Source organism: Acanthaster planci, linkage group LG01 (genome assembly GCF_054643075.1).
Source record: "Acanthaster planci isolate LZ-2023a linkage group LG01, COTS_SCS, whole genome shotgun sequence".
Taxonomy (NCBI): Eukaryota; Metazoa; Echinodermata; class Asteroidea; order Valvatida; family Acanthasteridae; genus Acanthaster; species Acanthaster planci.
In genome coordinates this window covers 7240680-7260869 of record NC_141777.1, presented here as the reverse complement: position 1 = coordinate 7260869, position 20190 = coordinate 7240680, and the positions used below count along the sequence as shown (strand labels likewise).

General features: G+C 37.9%; 1 protein-coding gene across 18 annotated transcripts in view; it reads left to right on the top strand.

The window, feature by feature from the left end:
• Window positions 1-18614, top strand: part of LOC110988507 (kinesin light chain-like) — a 52201-nt gene extending 33587 nt beyond the window's left edge. For 6 of the 18 annotated variants that reach the window (XM_087132614.1, XM_022252120.2, XM_022252111.2 and 3 more), the window contains exons 13-17: window positions 1879-1994; window positions 3186-3227; window positions 9778-9829; window positions 10462-10537; window positions 11129-18614. In XM_087132614.1, coding sequence (XP_086988740.1) covers window positions 1879-1994; window positions 3186-3227; window positions 9778-9829; window positions 10462-10537; window positions 11129-11193 — 351 coding nt within the window. In that variant the 3' untranslated portion in view covers window positions 11194-18614. Of the gene's footprint in view, window positions 1-1878; window positions 1995-3185; window positions 3228-7477; window positions 7533-9777; window positions 9830-10461 lie in introns of those variants that run through there. The other 12 variants (XM_087132630.1, XM_022252137.2, XM_022252184.2 and 9 more) reach the window with 9 other exon arrangements.
• Window positions 18615-20190: the final 1576 nt, after the last annotated feature.

The following is a 20190-nucleotide window of genomic DNA, read 5'->3' as shown; positions in this document are numbered from 1 at the left end:
AAGCATTTCCACATCATTTAAGAATACGTGTGTGTACACGAACATGTCCTGGAGTTATTTACATGTAATCACCAGAACCAAATGATGTCATGGCCAGTTTTGAGATGCATACAGGTGTACGTACCATGTTGCATTAATAGAAATGATTCATTCACCTGAAAAAGCATATGAAAATGGCCGAAGCGCATTTCTTTGTAAAATTGGAGAGTTTTCGTTCTTTTACCAACCTCATATTATTCATAAGTTACAGCTCTTTGAATAATGTAGGACATGCATTATTGTGATCACCTGTACAGTCACCGTGATCACCGTCACTACATGCCCTCATTGACATCATTAGAATCCTTCATTGATTTTCCATTGTTTTCACATAAATCCTTGTACATGTACATGTATAATGTTGGCATATTGTATTTGTACATGTACATTGTGGCACTCATGTGTGTGTACTGGTAATGTAGAGTCTTTTAATGTTTGCTTGAAATATCTGAAACAATGGGACATTCAAATTCTTTTTTTGTTAAGAATAGAAACGAGAACTTGAAATGGATTAAATATCATTGAGGTCTTTTTTTCATATACCGGTATATGTAAATGTACATGTATGTAAACTAAAACTACTCATTTGGATCTGCATTCTGGGGTACAGTGAGAAATAACCAGGGTTCAATTGGTTTTTGGACTGATCTGGGGTTGTCTATCTTCAATACAAGTGCCCCCAAACGTCATTAGACTGGACATCCGTATCTATGTACATGTAGATTCGGTACATGCACATGTACATGTACAGTAACCTCCATGTTACCCCAAAACAAGTCCAGTACTAAGACTAGTCAGAAATTCAAATGATTTTAGCGATTGTCGTCTCTTGCAAAGAGGGTTTTTCTATGTGCATTGTTATGGTGCAGACATACATTGTACATGTGCTCTCGTACATTACTGTACCAGTCAGGACTGTCATCAGCTTCAGTCCGTGAGCAGAGACACAATATGTACTGAACATGATGTACATGTAAGAGGGCCGCTAGCATTGCCTGCCACCCAGAGAGATTTTTATAAAGCAATGCAGTCCTTTGGTCAGAATGTACCATGTGCACACACAGGTTTATACACATCTGCCGTTGGACACGCTGGGGACACACTACCAGTCTCTCTTTGAAGACTTCAGTCTTTGCATGTGCTTGTGTGCCGTGCAGTTGGAGGAGCCGGCTGAAAAACTTCCCGCCAGTATTTCTTTGCCAGTGAGGAGGCGCTTCGACTCCAGGTGTATTACACAGACTGACGTGGATGGCATCATCTATAATATTAAGATCTTAGTGTTTTTAAAATTCCTATGCATTTCAACAATGTGGTCCTTATCATTTGCATAAGTCTGCATCGGTCATGCTGTTTGTAAATAAATTAGAAGTAGTTTTGCAGGAAAGTTTTTATCGTTTTGCATTCAAAAAAAGAACCTTACAGAGCATTGGAGGAAACTTCCGAAAGAACTGTTTTGGAGTGTGCACATGAGTTGAGATGGTACAAGTCTGAATGCATCATTAACAAATAGTGCACTAATCTGACCACAAACCCTGCAAGTTTCATTATCATTCAATTATCATTGTGTTCAGATTGTGAGAAATAATTCTGTTTCTACTCTAGCTTGCTTTGCATGTTAATTGTACCCTGCACATTTCTTTCATGCTAAAATTATATCACCTTCATTTCAGTTCACTTTACTGTCACCGTAATGACTCTCATTTCTGCTTTCAGTTTTAGCTGGAATAACCGACTTAGTCTGGCCTCTCTTTTTCTTTAGTTTCCTTTTTGGATGGAATGTGTCTTCTTGTTTTTTTTATCCTTGTTCATTTGTTAAATTCCCCCTCCAAATAACTTCAGAGCGAGAACGGCCTGAAACGTAGCGGGTCTCTTTCCAAGCTCCGGGCATCGGTTCGTCGCAGTAGCACCAGACTCTTGAACAAATTGAAGGGGCGTGAGTCAGACGATGAAGGCGGGTGCGTATCAGCTGCTGATCATTCTCAACCTATTAACCCCAGTTTCTATAGGCATAGCTTCCCGCCTGTCAAAGCACTGCTCAAGACATATAATCTCTTTGGTGCAGGGGAGATGTAGAATGTAGCCAACTTTCACTGATGTGCTCATCTAAAATTTTTTAAACGGCTAAATTTGACTCACTTGTTGCAACAAAGATTTTAGACTCTAAAAATCCTGATTCAAAGATGTTAAACCAATCAGAGTGCGGCAGTTGGGATGAAATACAGTACATGTGCAAACTGACTCTCAGCCAGTTCCGCTTTACTTGCAACTATCAAATAAACAGATTTGTTTGGGGGGGCAGTGGACGAGGAAGCCTGATTGTTATCAGTAAACCATTGAATTGTGCTAGTGAAAACCTCATACAGATCTAGTACACAAAACACAACTGATGCAGAGCAGGTGAAGGTATCTCAAAACTTCAGGTTGCTCTGTATTCATTACCACTGAACATGAGAGACATGCATGTACTAGTTGTCCCCACTGCCAGGATAAAGCTTAATAACCTGGATAACAAGTCCTGTGCCAATTTCAAATAATCTAATTTAGGATCCTAAGTAGTGCTGTGATTTTTGTATTGATCATGTGATGTGTAGTGTGTATCTCATGAACTAAGAGACATGTTGGTGTGCTTGCAGTACTTGGCTTAAAAAAAATCTGTGCTACTCTTTCAAAGTTGAAGAAAAAAATGAAAATGAGGAAGCTCAATGGTAGTGTAGTTATAAACAGCCCCAAATCTGCCTTTTTCAGCTGCTAAGTCTAAGAATTTGATTAGCTATGCAATTTTCATAAAGTGTGTTTGCTGTTTGAAAACAGCATTAACTGTCATATTAACCTTTTTACCCATTTTGAGACTTCTTTTGTGATGTGATGATTTTGGGATCAGGTACATGTATGCTCAACCACTACAAAGTGTGGTAGACATTTCTCAGCTGTTCAAGTTTCTTTATTTTTGTCCTTAGACTTTTTCCTGACATTTCTTGTAGGTATTGAACACTTGTGCAAACATTATGTTTTTTAAAATTATTTTCGGAGGGATGGTTAAAGTTGGAGGTTTGTGGTTGTCCAACTTTTTGGCAGTACTGTAGAATGAAAATACATTTTACTGAGCTATTTCATGCTTGTCTTAACTTTTGTTGCACGACCCAAAGGTCCGACATTTTTGATGATTTTGTGGATATGGTGAAATCGGGGTGAGTGCTTTGATGTGACAGACATCACCAATAATGCTTTTGATTGTCTTTAATGGCGTCAAGCATTTGACATAATGTGGAGTTAACAGGGTGGTATTGTAGAACATGGAAGAAACCAAGAGCCTCAACCACATTTTAAAACAATCTTTGACAACAATTCAACTTGGGTCCAAACTAAATGTTTTCTGTCGCTGTTGAAGCTTGCATTTTATAATAGAAGACATAGTAGGAATTCAGGGAGATTTCTTATTGTGATTTTGGTTGTAAAATGGTGCTCCATGTAAAACGTAATCATTTCATTAAAAAATTAACTGTCTCTAAGGGAGTCAGGCATTTCAAGTAGAGGCTGTCTGAATCTTCTTCAGCTTTACTGAAATTTGTTGGCTTTTTCTTCCATGTTTTGTCACTGTGCTACCTGTCCATGTACCAGTGTTAGTGTCATGTTCTGCTTGTCATAAGAATTTCCGGAAGATCACTTTACACTATGTGGTTTCAGCTTTTCAAAAGACATTTCCTCCGTCAAATAGACCATTCACTTAAGTATCGACTCGACCCCCATGTGTATGTGTACATGTACAGTATATCACTTTTTTCAAACCACTTTGGACTGGTGTTATTGTGGATGTTTAAGTTGTTTTAGCTACAGAGCCATTTTGTAATGTATGTCTCATTGTCATCCTCTTTTTATATTCACACAGTGCACTTTCAGCATTCCAGAGTTGTATTTTGTTCTCTGTTTATATTCTTTTTTTTTAATTTATGGGTACACCACATGTTTAGTTTGCATTCAGTGAATTTAAATTGTCTTGCTACCAATTTGCCTGCCCCATTGTTTTATTTACATGTAAGTACAACAAATTGTCAAAACTTTTGGGGTTAAGATAGAAATGATTTTGTTTGCAATACATGTACGTTCGTCATGCTCCACTGAAGGTCTCATGTGAAGAAATAGTGGCTGGCTCTAACATTCTTCAATCGTGCAATTTCCTCCTAAACTCTGTGATGAATTTTTAATGAACAGTGAGAGCGTGGGATGCCTACCAGGGAACCATATTTTTGACCAACATAATATCAATTTGTTGGGTTTTTTTGTTAAGATTTTCTGTTTCAAGTTTTTAGTGTGAAGAAATTTCTGACTAAACGTACATGTACCGATACATGTACCATAGGTAGGCTTTTTTTGGGGGGGAAACAGAGATTACACAGGCATCAAAACCCTAGTAATTGCGTTACATTCTCCGTTTAGTAAATACTGGCGCGTATATTGCAGCTTGTTAAAAAAGGAGAAACCACTTGTACATTACATTTAGCTTTAAATTTCTTTAACTCAAAATGCAAATAAAACAGAGGTGCTTGACTTTACAGAATTGTCACAACTTGGTCATCTCCAAATATTTCACTCTTAGGACGTACAATGTACTTTGCACTTGATTTTTGTTACCTTATGTTAGACCATTGGTTCACAGTGCATCAGTTCAGGAATGTACTCACAATTACCAGTATGATCACCTGTTTCAACAGCTACCAAAGTTGTCAACTTTGTTGCGATGTGGCTTATTAGAATACAGAATCTCTTAAGTCATTTGAAAGGAAGTGTGCTACTCCATCCAACATGCCCAAGACTGACTCTCCCACACCACCCCTGTCTTAGATTCTTTCTTTCTGCATGGTCTGTTCTAACTGTATGCCTGTTCTGCATGTTGTCTTGGATGTGTGGAATGCTTGGCATTTTGTACTATAACCCAATGCTGCCCAAACTCCCTCGTTTCCCCTCTAAAAAAGGTTGGCCTGTCCGACAACCTTTACATAAGACAGTCTCCAATTAAATGTGAGAATCCATTTGTTGTTCATTCATTCTTTCGTACTGTAGGTTTGGTGCTAGATTCACTTCTGATGGTAATGTTTTTTATTGGGAACATAACACTTGATTAGGTATTTGTAGGCTAAATATTTAGGACACAAGAACTGTTTGATGAAAAAACACTGTCATGACTGTTGTGTGTGTTTGGAGGGGATAATTGATATCAAATTCTTCACCAATTTCACAAAAAGCAAATCATGTGGTGTAAACTTACAATCTGTTAAGTTTATCGTGGCATCACCGGAAATTAATCTTCTACTGAATTGTTAGGGCTTCACATGTATTTTGCACAGTGCTAGAGCTGTAGAGCCTTCAGTGGAAAGTTTATCTTTCGTATACGGTAGCAAGGTGTACATGCACTTGATTTTTGATCACGCAGATGTGCTCCAGGATGTGGGGAAAGGGTAACAAAAGGAGCTATTCATGGCTGTATTTTTAGAATTTCCCCCTCCAAAAAATGTTATGAACCAGTGTTCCGGTCCTATCAGTGATTTTACTGTTCCCCAACTCAGGTCCAAAAATTGGTTTACTTAAAAAAAATGGAAACCTGCAGCACAGTATTCAAAGTACAGACTCTTGATAACATAGGTGTGCAAATTGATTGGAAAAAGTCCACAATGAAATAAGTGTATTACTTTGAACTTGCTGTCAGAGCTGTGAGAGGTTTTTTTTTTTTTTTTAGGTTAATTCCCAATTTTGTTACTGTCGAGTGGTTTTGACTGCAGTTATTCAATAGTCCATACAAATGCCAAGCTTTCAGAACGTATTGATGTTCTGATTATTCAAAGCATAATATGCTGTAACTTTGTTTTCAATGGGCACATCTATAGATAGGCGGATGGGATGTAAGGTACAGTGCTGTAAGGAGAAGATTTTGAAAAGATAAACCCTAACCCTGCCAGACACAACATCAGGCGAAAAAGTCTGGTATGCTTTGATGCACTTGGCAATCAACAGCAGCCGAACAAACTGGCCATGTTGACACAATTGGAGCTAGTCCAATTGAACAATGCCAATGTTGGATCTTGTGGTGACTGGCAACCACAGGCTCTCAGGCTGTTTGGCCCTAGGGAGGGTTGACCCATTGGATCTTGTTATACTGGGCAGGCAAGCCACTTTGACAAATGATGCAGTCTGATGTGTCTGGCGGGGTTTCTAGCCAAGGGTTAGGGTTAAGAGAAGTCCATTTCCTGTTTGCTGTGAAAAGTTGTGCACAGTGCTAAAATAAATTATGTGAAGGATTTTATTCAATGCTTTAGTGGCACTCAAGCATCTGAGCACTGTTCACTGTAAAGACATTGGCGCATTACATTTCAAAGTCAAGATTTCTGTAGAGAGCAAACCATGGGCGTCACCAGGATTTTTTCAGGGGGGGGGAGGAGGGTACTAACCACTTTTTTCCCCAGGGGGGCAAAGCACTCATCAGCTAACAAATGATAAATAATTAACAGCTGGAGGGGATCAGTGTTAGATGTTTTTTTTTTCTTTTGTTTTTTCCTTCTTCCCCCTTTTAATTTCAAGTTTTGGGGGCTAGGGGCAAGCACTCCCCCGCCCGCCTGTGACACCCGTGGAGGATACATTAAAAATAAGGCAACTACCGACAGGAGCAAATATTTTCCTTGATCAAATCAAATCACTTTTTCTATTAGTTGCACTTGGGTAATGCCTAAAAACAAATCATAAATAGTTAGGAATTCAAACTGATTGAAAGGACAGAATTTCAAATCAAGGTCTTGTGCCCAGCGTCTAACTGCATGATTTCATTTGCATGGCAGTATCTTGCTTGCAGCACCCATCTAACCTAACCATGCATCTGCACCTCCCTCATTCCTAGGGATTCTCAAAACCGAAGGATTTTCTTTTAGATACAGAACTGAAGACAGAAGATAATGGACTTTCGGTTTGTGTGCCAACATTGTCCAGCCTTTACAGTTGGAGTTGGAGACTGATAATTAGGAAAAAAGAAATCCAAGCAAGAGATGGAGTGTCATAAAAATTGTATTGCAGTATTTTCCATTTGACAAACGTTCTTAGATCCAGTCATATTGCTGCAGATTTTTTCTTGTGGTTCCACTGTCAAAAGGCCTCGGGGGTAACAGTTGAGCTTATGAAAATAACATACATTCTTCACAAAATTAGATATACATTTATGTTATAGAGTAGTTAAATGTCAGCAACGTGACGTTTAGCGCAGAGAAGAAAATTTGCTTTGAATGAAATTACTCGTAGCACATTCCAAATGTTCTCACAAAGATCTCTCTCAGTTTTTCTTCATATGTTAACTCATTTCCACACGGGAACACACTGATCATACTTTGATATCCTAAATGTTTCTTTTTTGTCTCTTGTCCTATTTGTTTATCCCATTTCACCGTAAACCCTGGCTCAGTTTGCGTAGAAGTAACTACATACAGGTTTCTAGAAGTCTCTCCGTTCCTATAGAGGTACTAGTATCACCCTGTGTTTCACTTCTAGTACAACCCTTTGTGTCATATAGTGCCTCACCCACTGTGCTACAAGCTGTGTAAATACTTGTTGATACCTCTGGAATGCACAAAGACAAAAGTGCACTGTGAGAGTCGTAGCTAAGATGCAGAAATTGCTCATATTCTTGGTAGTTATTTGTTTTTAATCTAAGCCCTGGGTTTCATGGGCTTTTTGGCTTGGGTTTCTCAGTGGAAGTGGTTAATGCTTGTGAGTTAAGGGTGTCAAAGATTTTCCTCCCTCCCCTATCAGTTTGTTCCCCCAACCCCCATGATTATATTGAAGTACGAGATGATGCTACTCTCAGTGTGATATTTTTTTTTCAAAGGTTTATGCTTTGGGTATGTTTGAATGGAAATGGAACAACTTCTTCAAAATGCACCCTCTCCCTTTTTAAACTTTTGGCAAATTTGCAGTACAAATTTTTGAGGGATGAGAGGCACATCAGGAAAATTCAGCGAATGAATTTTTTCACTGAGATACCCAACGTTGCTGTATCAGAAACTTAGAATGCAACCCCGCTGTCACAGGGACAGCCTGTCATTGAGCAATTTCTGCTATTAGAAGATTATTTCCCTTTCATTAACATTACATGTACACAGTTAATGTGAAAGCATGTTCTGTATTGAGTGTATTCATCATACATGTACATGTATGTGGAAATGTTTCTTCATGATTATTTTTCATTCAGTTGGTACCGTAATAAACATATATGTACCTGTGTACATGCATAAATAGGCTAACATTCAGAGTTTGTAATAAGAAACACATGTAAAATCAAATGTGCAGATTACATTACGGGTAGCGTGAAAAAGATAGAAAAGAAATGATAAGTGAAAAGCAAGAAGGCGCTTTTGCAAAGCTTTCCTATGAGAACCCCTTGTAATGTAATCAGCTGCCCCTTGATGAAGGTTCCAATCACTTTGTCCATTTTGACCCAGTAAGTTGCCAAGTTTCTGTTGACTGATGTTTCTTGAATGTCTTGGGCCCTAGCCAGGGATTGTATCATCTGCCTTACCGGCTAAATTAGAGGCTGTTAAAGGATGTCCATGAACATGTAGTGGGTATACATGCAATGGTTTTACAGTAGCGTGTTGCTCTGATAAGAATACATTAAGGAGAGAAAGATAAACAGGTTGGTCTTTGAAGTGGTGAATCATGAGCGAGCTAGGAATGAGGAATGACTGTCCTTGCGTCATGCATGTTACAGGGTTAAATTTGTGGATAACTTATGACATATTACGTGCAGATCATACTAAGTTTTATGAAGGGAAAATTCTTAGAAATGTTTGCTGATGTGCTCTTGAAATTTTGATTTGTTTCTGTCAAAGTTATCAGTTTTGACTAGTTTTGCTCTTAATATGAGTTATTGATTTTTCTGCCCCTACTTGTTTTCCTGTTGAGACAAAGTTTTTGTGTTTTCATTTTTGTATTTATTTTGGCACAGTTATTGTAGTGCATGTTTATATTTTTGAGTCTGAATGTGATTATTGCAAGCTGGTATTTGCTTTAAAGTGTTACATTTTCTTTATTGTATACGACAACAATTGTTTCAGCATTTTGATGATTTTTATATACAGACATAGGTACATGTTCTCTGACACAAAATATCTCTAGCATATTTGATGTCCTAATCTCAGTCTTATTTTGTACTTCTTGAACCTATGATGTTATATGCTTCAAAATGATTTTGCAGTTAGATTAAGTCACCTCTTTTTGTGACAACCTACCGGGCTACATGTATATATGGACATTGAACCTGTTGGTGGAATTCCAGTAATTAACAGAAATAAGGGCACATGACTCAGATATTTTGCGTAACAAAAAATGTCTGCTAAGCAAAAAATAAGTTGCCAGCCAAACTAATATTTAAATGCATTGAGTTTTTCTGATTTTCAAATGAGTTTCTTAAGAAACATTTGTCTTGCAGCTTATTTGAAGTTTCCAGAACCCATTGGCCAAGCATACTCGAGTTTGAGCTAGTCAGAATCAAACAATTTTGCTGACTGCTAGCTCAGACTCAACCAGTGAACTGGAACTTCTATCCATTGAAGTTGAAGATTTATTCCTTTATGTCAAGACAGCTTGCTTAGTCTCTTGCAAGATATGAACTCTTTCTGCATGTTAGTGATGTAATTTTTAACCACTAATGAGTGATTTTAATCCTAATATATCCTATTCCCTGCCTTCCTCCTTGCTTTACAGCATGAAACGAGCTAGCTCCATGTCAGTCCTCACCAGTCGGGCAAATGATGATGTAAGTAGAACTTAGACTTCCCAACGTCCAACAAAATTGCTGTACTCACAACTTTATCTGCTCCCTGCTCTACTTCGAAAGCAGGTTTTATTTGGACTACAGATGGGAAGTTAATTCATGTTTGTTCCTGTTTTATTTGGTAAATGATCTGTCAGGGACTTATGCATGTGTCTGATAAGACTCATCCATAGAGCTCATGGTTTTTAAGTTAATTGGAGATTCTTGATATTGTATTTTAACATTTCCAAATTTTCTCTCTTGGGGTTAAATTATTAAATAAAACCAAAATATGAAGACCAGCTTTACTTTATTAATAATTGATAACTTATAGAATAACGTTTGCTACAAATTTTAGGTGGAAAAAACTAAGCAGTATAATCAACATAGGTGCAATCAGTGTGGGAGAGAGACATTCTAACTTCTGCACATTAAGATCAGCTCCCATTTTATCCAAGTAATCAAAAGAGTTCAATGCTGTTGATTGTCTTGCTCAGGTACATGTATACAAGAAGGTAGACCACGGGCTACAGAAATGAGCCGATTCCGAAGTCTGAATTGAGCACCATATCCTGATACTCCAGTTTTTTCCTGTTTAATTGAATAGCATTGTTGTTTTGTTCTCACCCCATCAGGCCAGCTCTCCAATCCAACTCGGTCAGCGTGGGCGAGTGGGAAGCCATGATAACCTCTCCAGCCGACGTCAGACAGGTAACTACTGACCAATCAACACTCCTCCAGCCTCTGTAACATAAACAGATCCTTCCTTGCTACCAATATGTCGTCACTGTGGCTTGAACTGCACCCTGGTTACCAGCCATTTCCTGTGTATTTTTTCAGAAACGGATGTAAATGTCAGTGTTCTATTTGCATTCTAGTGTAAACTGCAGTTAATTGAATTGTATAAAATAGAAAGGTACTGTAATCCAGGAGACTTGGTGGCAGTGTTTAGTGAAAGCATGGTACATGGTTGTATGAAATCAGTAGCTCTTTAGAAACAGAGTATGAAGCAGAGTCTACCGTTACTATGAAATTATAACTTACAAGGTAAGTTTGTAACATAATCTTGGATCTGGTTTTTTTTGTTATCCCCTGTTGGTTGTTCAATATTTAAAAGGATGAGGTCTGCAGCTCTGATCGTTGTGATGACTTCCCAGTTGCTTACCTAAAAAGGTCCACTGCCCATTGAATGTATTTGTGTGTACATTTATATGAAATGGCTACAAATGTATTTGTGTCATCAATGTGTTGGGTTTTTCTGTTGATTTTGTTTGTCTTTACCACTTTGTTTTTGTTTCATAGATGATTTACTAAGTGTTGATATAAAAGGAGTGCAGGAACAAGTCGAGGAGCCTCCAGTTATTTGAAAAGGTTGAAGACATTCAGTTGTTGATGCTTTCTTTCACGTATTTCAGGGAATATTCTTGGACTTTTCTCTTGGCTTGAACCTTTAGGTTTCAAAAACAACATACAGCCATACATATAGCAACTAACCTCACTTACTCTTACGCTCGCTCTTGACCTTTTTTGGCATAGGAAAATATACAGGCATCTAAAAACGAAAGCAATGTTAGTGGTTAATGGTGGAGCACTGCCTTAACTGCCAAACAAAATCTTTGCATGTCTAATATTTAAGCACCTGTCATACTCAGTTTGTGAAAACTGAGCTGTAAAATCTAGCTGCGCTTGAAATGCAAGTTGAGGGATAAATTTCAAAAAGCTGTTGCCAACACTGGAAGGATTCGCTTGGAAAACGATATCCTGTTGAGATGTCATGCACTTTGCATTGCTGCGTACTGTTTCAATAACAAGTTCAGCCATTTGCATGAATGCATGTGGTGACACGAACATTCGTCCCAAGCCAAGTGGTTGTGAATTAGCTTCATTGAGTTGAATTTTGTCAGAAGCTGCCTTTATTTTGGAAAGTTGCCAATGAGTATTCCCTTTTCACGTTCTCAACAACAATACATAAAACATAATGTGGAGAATTCTTCATGGGTCATCTGTGACATGGGTTGATTCATTCTCATTTTTAGTAATCAGCATTCATTGACAGGTCACCACGCAAGTCATTTAATACATATACATGTACACTGTCAATTGGCTACTCAGTCAGCATTCTTGGAAATGAGATCACAAAGCATGCTTTCCTGTATACAAATAACATCGTATGGGATAAAGGAAAAGCTATGAGACAAATAGACACCTGTTGTTTCCTGTCTTCTTGGCTTGATCTGGAGGCTCAATGTGCTTTTGGCCTTGTCTGTTTGCATCTTACAGTCTGTCTCTAGATACGAGTGGTGCTGGGTAGAAAATAGTCTGAACAAACCATTTCCTGAATTGTCAGGTTAAATGAATAAATAAGCCTATACGACATTTATTTGACCCATTTTGTTTTTATTTTCAGAATTTTGATGCCGGTAAATTTCTACCTGTATATTCAAACAACAGGGAATGGGCAAGAGAATAGTTTGGTTTCAGACAGAGAGTTAGGTTTGGGATGGAATGGTCAAGATATTTATAAGTGTCTGGTTCAGATTAAACTTACAAATCCATTACTCATTGTACTGAAGACTCTGGCTTTTGTGATGTTAAGCAGTTGAAGCTAAAACACATCAATACCCCCCTCTTCAGTTCATGCTACTCCACCACAGTCTATAAATCAAGTCTCCACAAGTCAGTCTCAAGTCATCCAGTTTCAAATTTGCGTTAGTACAGTAGTTCAGGGGTGAGATTTGTCAATTTTTTTCTGATTTCATGATTTTTTCATCAGGATTTTTCAAACAATTGAGAAAATGCCAAGATTCTCATTAAGGTTTTTCTGCTAAAAGTTAATATGGAACACAGAAATGGGTATTTTAAGGAGTTCCTTTAGGAAGACACAAATGTATACCATAGACCCTGGTGTGCTGCTGCGGGACCCTCAAATCCTCTGGTGATTATTTTGTGACTATTTTGATTTCCTCCAACCTCACTCTTCCTAATTATTCATACGAGTTGTAGCCCAAGCATGTTTTTTTTATCATTTAGGGCAGTTCTTTCAGTTTGACTTGTAAATTCAACTAAGGCTACGTGTACATTCCTTTCCCAACCCTGGTCACCAGTAGAAAGACATGTACATGTATTTCATTCTATTGATTTGACCAATTCCAGGAAATCCATTCTCAAACCGACTCTCTGCATCTGTTTTTAACCAGGCACCATTGTTGCATCATTCTCATGATTTTTCACTGCATCTGCCATACAAGTCTCCTATCCCATCATGTATATATAGTAAGAAACCTTGTTGTAAAACTGGTGTAGTCATGTGGAAGGTGTGGTTTGTAATTTGGGGATTTTGGGGGGAAAGCAGGGTTTTGTCAGTTGTAATATAAGCTGATGGCTTTGCTTGGTAAGTCGTAGCTTCAGGACTGTGAAGAGTTACCTATTGGCATAAAAATTGAACCTACATGTATAACTAAGATTAGTAAAGCAAACTTGTGTGTGTACATAATGTTTAACTGACTTCAAAACAAAGAGGAAATTTGTCAAGAAAATTGAATTTAAAATGAATAGGATGTGCAGTGCATGAAACCACAAGACGAGATTTGATAGCTGAGCTAAATCCAACTTACTCTGGCTTTTCCAACCATTTCTTCTTCATATACGATAAAGGTCTCGCAGACATTTGAAAAAAAAAAGTTTCAAGAAGAGAAACACATAGAAAAAGTGTTTGAAAGCATTTGGCTTGATTTGTGTAGAGTCTGATTCTACCCAGTTTACCATCACCAACATTTGAAAGAGCCTCTGTAGGTTTGATTTTAGCCCTATTTGGAAGGTTGGTTTTCCTGGAATACTCAAGTCTGTGTGTGCACTGAAACTTTTTTCCTGCTTGATCCCCTCATTGGTAGTGACTGAAGATAGCCTAGTGTCCCAAAACCACATTATTTTCTCTTTCTGTATTTAAAATGAAGATACTAGGTTCCAGTAGTAAATTCCTCTAGTGATACAAATTCTATGGTTTATGTTTCTTCAAGATGTATTTATATTTGAAAGATCTGTAACATTTTTGCTTTTTATTGACAACACTAACAATTTGTGTGTGGTTTGAAGTCAGTTTTTTATTTTGTCAGAGATGTAATTCCATTACCCAGTAATTCAATCCTTTTGAAACCAGTACAGTTATTTTTAGGAGGATCTGAGTCTGGCGACCATAAGCCTGTTGTACTAAAGCAGTAAAGCTCACTCATTTTAGAGAGACTGGCATATTATCACAACCCGACTGGTGAATTTCTTGTGTTTATTGTAATTATAGTCTTTTAAAGTAAATAATATATGTATCTACATAGCTAGTTGTAAATGTGTAATTAATGTAAGCTACATTACTTGAAATGCTTTGCTACTGTTATTTTTGCATTGGTAATTGGTACACTTCTGTTTGAAACAGCAAACATTGTGTGATGAACTCTCTGATATTTCCACCCTTACTGAACATGTTTGGACAACGTCGTAATGAATTCAGCCCCAGACCAGAATTGTAAAGTAAACTAGTAGAAACAAACGTACAACACAAGTCTTGAGAAAGAGACATGTATTTGTTCGCTTCAGTGTAGTAGCCACGTCAAGAGACCAGAAAACCCACTTGGAACAGGTGAGTGTTGATGTGATCACATACATACTAGGTTTAGCATTGTGGTTATCCGTCCATTGTGGCGTATCATTCTTTATTTAGATGTTAACTTTGACAGTAGATTTAACCAGTGCCAATCATTATACATAAAGATTTCTCTATTTGGTTATTTTCAATTCACATCCACATTCTTGTGACTTGATCAACTGCAAATTAACAGTGGTCCTTTACTACAGAACAGTGTCATTTGAAATTTAAGCCATTTATGACTAAAATATCATTTGAGGAAAGATTTGGGTTAGCCTAAAGAATGTTCACAGATGTCAATAGAAAAATACTGGAATTTGGTTCACATCATATACATCAAAAGCTGTGACATGTTCTATCCAGTCATCTGTGGATTTGCTCTTCAAATCGATGATCCTAAACAACATGCATATCATTGTAAGTCAACTTGTACAAATGTGGAGTCACATCCGGTAGAATAAAAAGAACTTGTCTGTTCGTGAAATTTGACATTTTCCTCATTTGGGTCATCCATTAAAACAACATTTGTCTTTTGCCATGCTTTACATATTGTACATGGAGCGGTGCCTTTATTTAGGATGGTCTATACTTAATGCTTAAAGTTTACATGGTTACCTGTGAGGTAATATCAAGATGTCCAGTCTTGATCATTTCAAATCTTTGTTGGTGGTGCAATTTTTGTAGAAACAAGTACATGTATGTATGTGTTTGAGTATTGACTTGTAGGTAACTTCACTTCGATTGTACTGCTTGGCCTAGAGTTCGGCGTGTCACCAGCAATCGTGTTGAATGAGACATTTTCGCAATCATATCTACCAGAGGTTGGAATAGAGTTTTTATTTCATCACACCAATTGAAATACTGACTCAGAGAGAACCCCCCGTAAGACAGACCATACCCAGGGTACATCTCTCTCAGGGGTTCCTCTCTAAAGCTTTAACCCTTTCTAACACATTGTTTAATGTTGGCATTACAACATGGTTACAATTGCTAGGATGAGCATTTTGAAAGGATAGCTGTAATGTATAAATACTGGAAACAAATTCATTTTACATGAAAGAGAGTGTGGGAACTGTTCAAGTATGTGCACCTTCAAGACATTTCAAAGTGATAAACTGAGATATGTAATCACATATTTCGTGGTTTTTCCAGAAAATATAGAGGGGAAACAGCTTGCAATCATTTCCATTTGAAATTAAGGAAAGGTTTTGGTTTTGGAAAAGGGAAGACCCAGATTGGTAAGCATCAGGGATTGTTTAGACATTGAAACAACATGCCCTTTCCCCTGCAACTGTCAGATTCAGTGCCGAGTATGGATAGTAAATACAAACATGTAGCAATAGCATCACATCCGTTGTGCTGATTTTTTTAACTAAACCTTGAGCAATACTTAACAATGTCATTCATTCGTACAATGTATGGCATTACTGTAGACATTTATTTCTGTGGATCAAAATACTTGTGTATTTTGAGTTATGGTGTTGGAACTCCCTAACTCGTGTACCCTACGTGTATCAAATGCAATATAATCCTGGTAGATGTCATAGCTGTAGAGAGGGGTAAAGTAGAAATCATTCAGTTGTAGGTTTTACAGTTCTAGTACAAATTTGCATGCTACATCTGTGGACTAACGTGCCTATAGTGGCCACCTTGTTATAGGGGGCACCTGTCCAGACCAAGGTTCCCTAGGTCCAATTAGTGAGAAGTCAAATTTTGAGTGTATCCTGTGACATACCATGGGTCCTTGCTGTATGGATATACTAGGGTCAATTATAATTTGGTGCCCACTGTATGTGGGTTTGGCAGTTTTTATTCCATGTTTGTGAAACAAAGCAACGATACACCATTGGTTTGCTTCTCAAAATGTTGATGGTTTGATGTGAAGTCGAGGCTTTGCGATTGCAGCATTTAGGTTGAGTAGCTGTTTGATAACAAAGGGGTCATCAATTTGCTTTTCATTTTCACAATGGTACAACAGGAACTCTTGCCCCCGCCCTGCTTACCAACTGAAGAGGACAAAAATTGTGATTTATGCTGGGTATTGTCATCATTTACTCTGGGTATTGTCATCATTTACTCTGGGTATTGTCATCATTTACTCTGGGTATTGTCGTCATTTACTCTGGGTATTGTCGTCATTTTTAATATTTTGAAATTTGGAAAGCATGGCTAACTCCCTACCACCCCCCTTTCACCTAACGCACAGTTTGTGCACTCGTGAGAATGATGGGAAGGAATGGATGGCTCATATTAGCGTGCTGTAAATGGCTTATCTGGTTAATTTTCATGTAAAAGAACTCACTGCAACGTGAGCTACATAAAGTAACTTAGACAATCGTGAAAACTGATGCCAATAAAATAGCTTGGAAATATATTCTCATAGTAGTGAGAATAGCTGATTGCTTAAACAATGGTGTATCGAAAGGGCAGATTCACTGTACTAGAGGAATTGATGTTAAACATGAGAATTTCAAAAACTGGCCAAACATCAAGCACCCTTTCAGTACATGAGGTCTAACCCTGTGCTATCTGGTTTGGTGCCTAGCACCAGACTAAAATCTAAATGACACTTGAGCAATAATTTCATATTGGCATGGACTTTTTTAAGGGGAATGAAATTGTTTCACTCGTGTTGCTATGGTTTTCCAGTCATTTTAGTTTTGACTCTGAGTTACTGGACCATTGTCCACCAGTTATAGTCAGTTTAGTGTCTGTATTAATATTCATATTGAATTCCATTTTAGAGATAAAACTTGCTTTTGGCTCTTTGTGGTTAAAATTTTTCTTTCTCTTTAATTGAAACAAATTCTCTGCAGATGTTTAAATCCGCCGTAAGTCAATTTTTGGTTTCTAAACTTTTGTGGTTTCTTATATTTGATAAATCTAGAGCCAACATGGCAATAAGTAATGTACAAATCAACATCCTTGGATGTTTTGTCACATCATTAGCTTGACTTTTTTTTACCTCTCAAACTCGATAAGAATTTATTTTCCTGTCACTTGATTGATTGCGAAAATGTGGTATGGGAGTGAGTTAAGTATTAAATCTCAAACACATACATGTACATGTACTTGATAGTCTGTGTGAAATATATGCTTGGCTTTGGTTGTGTTTAAGGGTTTTAACAGGAAATTCCCAAAGCAACACATTCCAAGGTGCCAAATGGGTAAAGTGATAATTGTAGTGGACAGTGGTAGTGTCAGATAATGAAGTGTATCTCAGTCAGTTTATACCAAGTCACGATTTGCTACTTAAAACTGTGTCATGGTATATTTTAATGCCTTAGATTTGAAGTATGGAACGAGTTTAGAAAAAGCATGTAGAAATGTGTATAAGCTTGACAGAAATCTAGGATTGTGCATATGGTCTAACATCAGTCCCTATTCCCAGAAGGGTGATCACTATATATGGTAGAATTTGAAAATAATTAGTCAGGAAAATACTTCATCTGTATTATTTGATTATCAAAGAGTTTTTTCTTATCCAAGGTATTAATTTTGTGATATTAGTGTATTGAATGCCTTAATGGCACACAATTTCTAATACCTTGTACTTTATTGCAATTCACCCATTTCAAGGACTTTAGTCGTCGTTTTTGGTCCAAGTCCATTAACCCAAAAGAAAAACAAAATGAACCAAATTGACCATTTTGTAAGTAAATGTATTCCTGATTGTCTTACTGCATTAAGTTTCCAACCACTAAGATCTTTTGTATTTCCTTATTTAGTTATTTTAAAACTGACACATCAGCAACTTCAGCTTCCTAGTATAGCAAATGATGCTCTGTTGCTATGGGAGGCATTACTAGTGAAGTCAATGTGATTGACTCTCTATAAATTGTTGACGCTACTGGTGTTATCAAGCTAAGTCAAAGTCGACCCAAAATTTGTCAAGATGTAAATTCTATTGTAGTGGCCCTGCAACTTTAAAAGTACGTAGCAACAGAAGTTAACGTTGGAGTAATAGTGCTGTTACTCCAGAATATGCCGATGCTTTTAGTAATGGATCAGAAGATATTACCGGTGTCATGGCTGTAGATGTTGAGAAACAGTTTGACCAAAGATTGTGGTTGGGAGTTGTCTTATCAATGGGCAGTATGACATTGTTATAATTATTAATTGTTGAATTAAAATGAACTTGTGACAAGAGCATGGCACAGTTTGCTTGTCTTTTGAGCATTAAGGCATAGGTGTTCAGGTGACCCCCCCCAACAAAAAGATGAGATGACTTGGCAGAGTACAGTTGTGTGTGTGTATTAAAGTGCAGTCACACCAAAGCCATTTTGCTGTGACAGGGCAAACCAAACATCCAAATTTACATCTTACCATGATTGAAGACATCTACCAACCAGGTGGCGTGTTCTTGTACTTGAGTAAGTTTGTGATTTTCCCCCACAGAATATTGGGAAGCTCTGAGAATACAATATTTAAATCATTTACGTTTGCAAATGGTAAACCAGATATCAATAATGGGATAATGAAAGCGCGCCTTGGTGAATGAATGCAGGTTTGCTCATTTATCCCTGTACCCTAACCAGCGGCATATCCAGCTTTTTTGGGGGGGGGAGGGGGAGATTCTAAAGCGAATTCAGCTTCAGGCTATTTAACATGAGGTTTGGGGAGAAACAATATCAAAAGCCTTATGGACCCGACATCCTTGCTTTTAGGTTTTGGTACATAAAAGCAAGGATGTCGGGTCCATAAGGCTTTGATATTGATATTTTGGTATTGTTTGTTAGGGTTTTAGTGCTACTATTTGATAAACAAAATATTAATATTTGATTCTGAAAAATCTGTTGGGAAGTTTAACACCACCCATTTCTCTGTTGAAAGAGGCAGCGATACAAATGAAATAAGGCAGCCATCGAGATTTAAATCGTGTTTCAATTTTCAGCGGTTTTTGTATATGCAGAAAATTATTCTTTGATACATTCTTTATTGGTGGCCGTGGTGTGGCCAACATTTAGAAGGAGCAGAGCCACAAGTGTGCAGAATGGACGGTAATGTAACAGAAGCTCTAGATCTCTTGTCCTGGGTCTTCGCTGCACTACAAATATATGGCGATGTGCTCAGAAGAGTTTTAAAGCTGTAGCTGGAGGGAAAAATGTTTCTTGAAGTTTTCACAAATGCAGCACATTAACTCCAATCCTTAGCCACATGAACGGATCCAGGATTTTCCTATGGGGGAGGCATGATCGCGGATTTTCCAAGGGGGGGGAGTTGTGAACTAAAGAAGTAATGGTATAATGCCGATACAGTGTAGGGTCTGGAGCCATTTTGGATTCTGGGTGCTCTGTGTAGGGGTGTAGCCACTGGGGGGAGTATGTGTCCCCCACAAATTCCTGCAGCCCCCCCCCAAAAAAAAACAAAATGGATGAATGGATATTGAACAAGGCTAACAAAAGCTTGCTCCCAAAAACCACAACACTGAAAGCTGGTTCCCCCATAAGATGTTGGTACCCCCCCAGTAAAACCCTAGCTATGCCATTGGCTATGTGGTGCATTTTCTTGGAGTATGACCCCTTCTTTTCTTCTCCCCTCCCTCATTTTTTTTCATCATTTTTATTCGTTTATTTATTTATTTTTTGGTGAAAAAAGGGGGCGTGCGCCCCCACGCCCCGCCCCTGATCCGTGCTGGCGTGCGCGTCTGGCCATCGGACAAGTGTCTTTATCAGTTGGCGAGTGATGGCGCTATTCTCATCGTTACCAGACATGCGATTACGAGTGT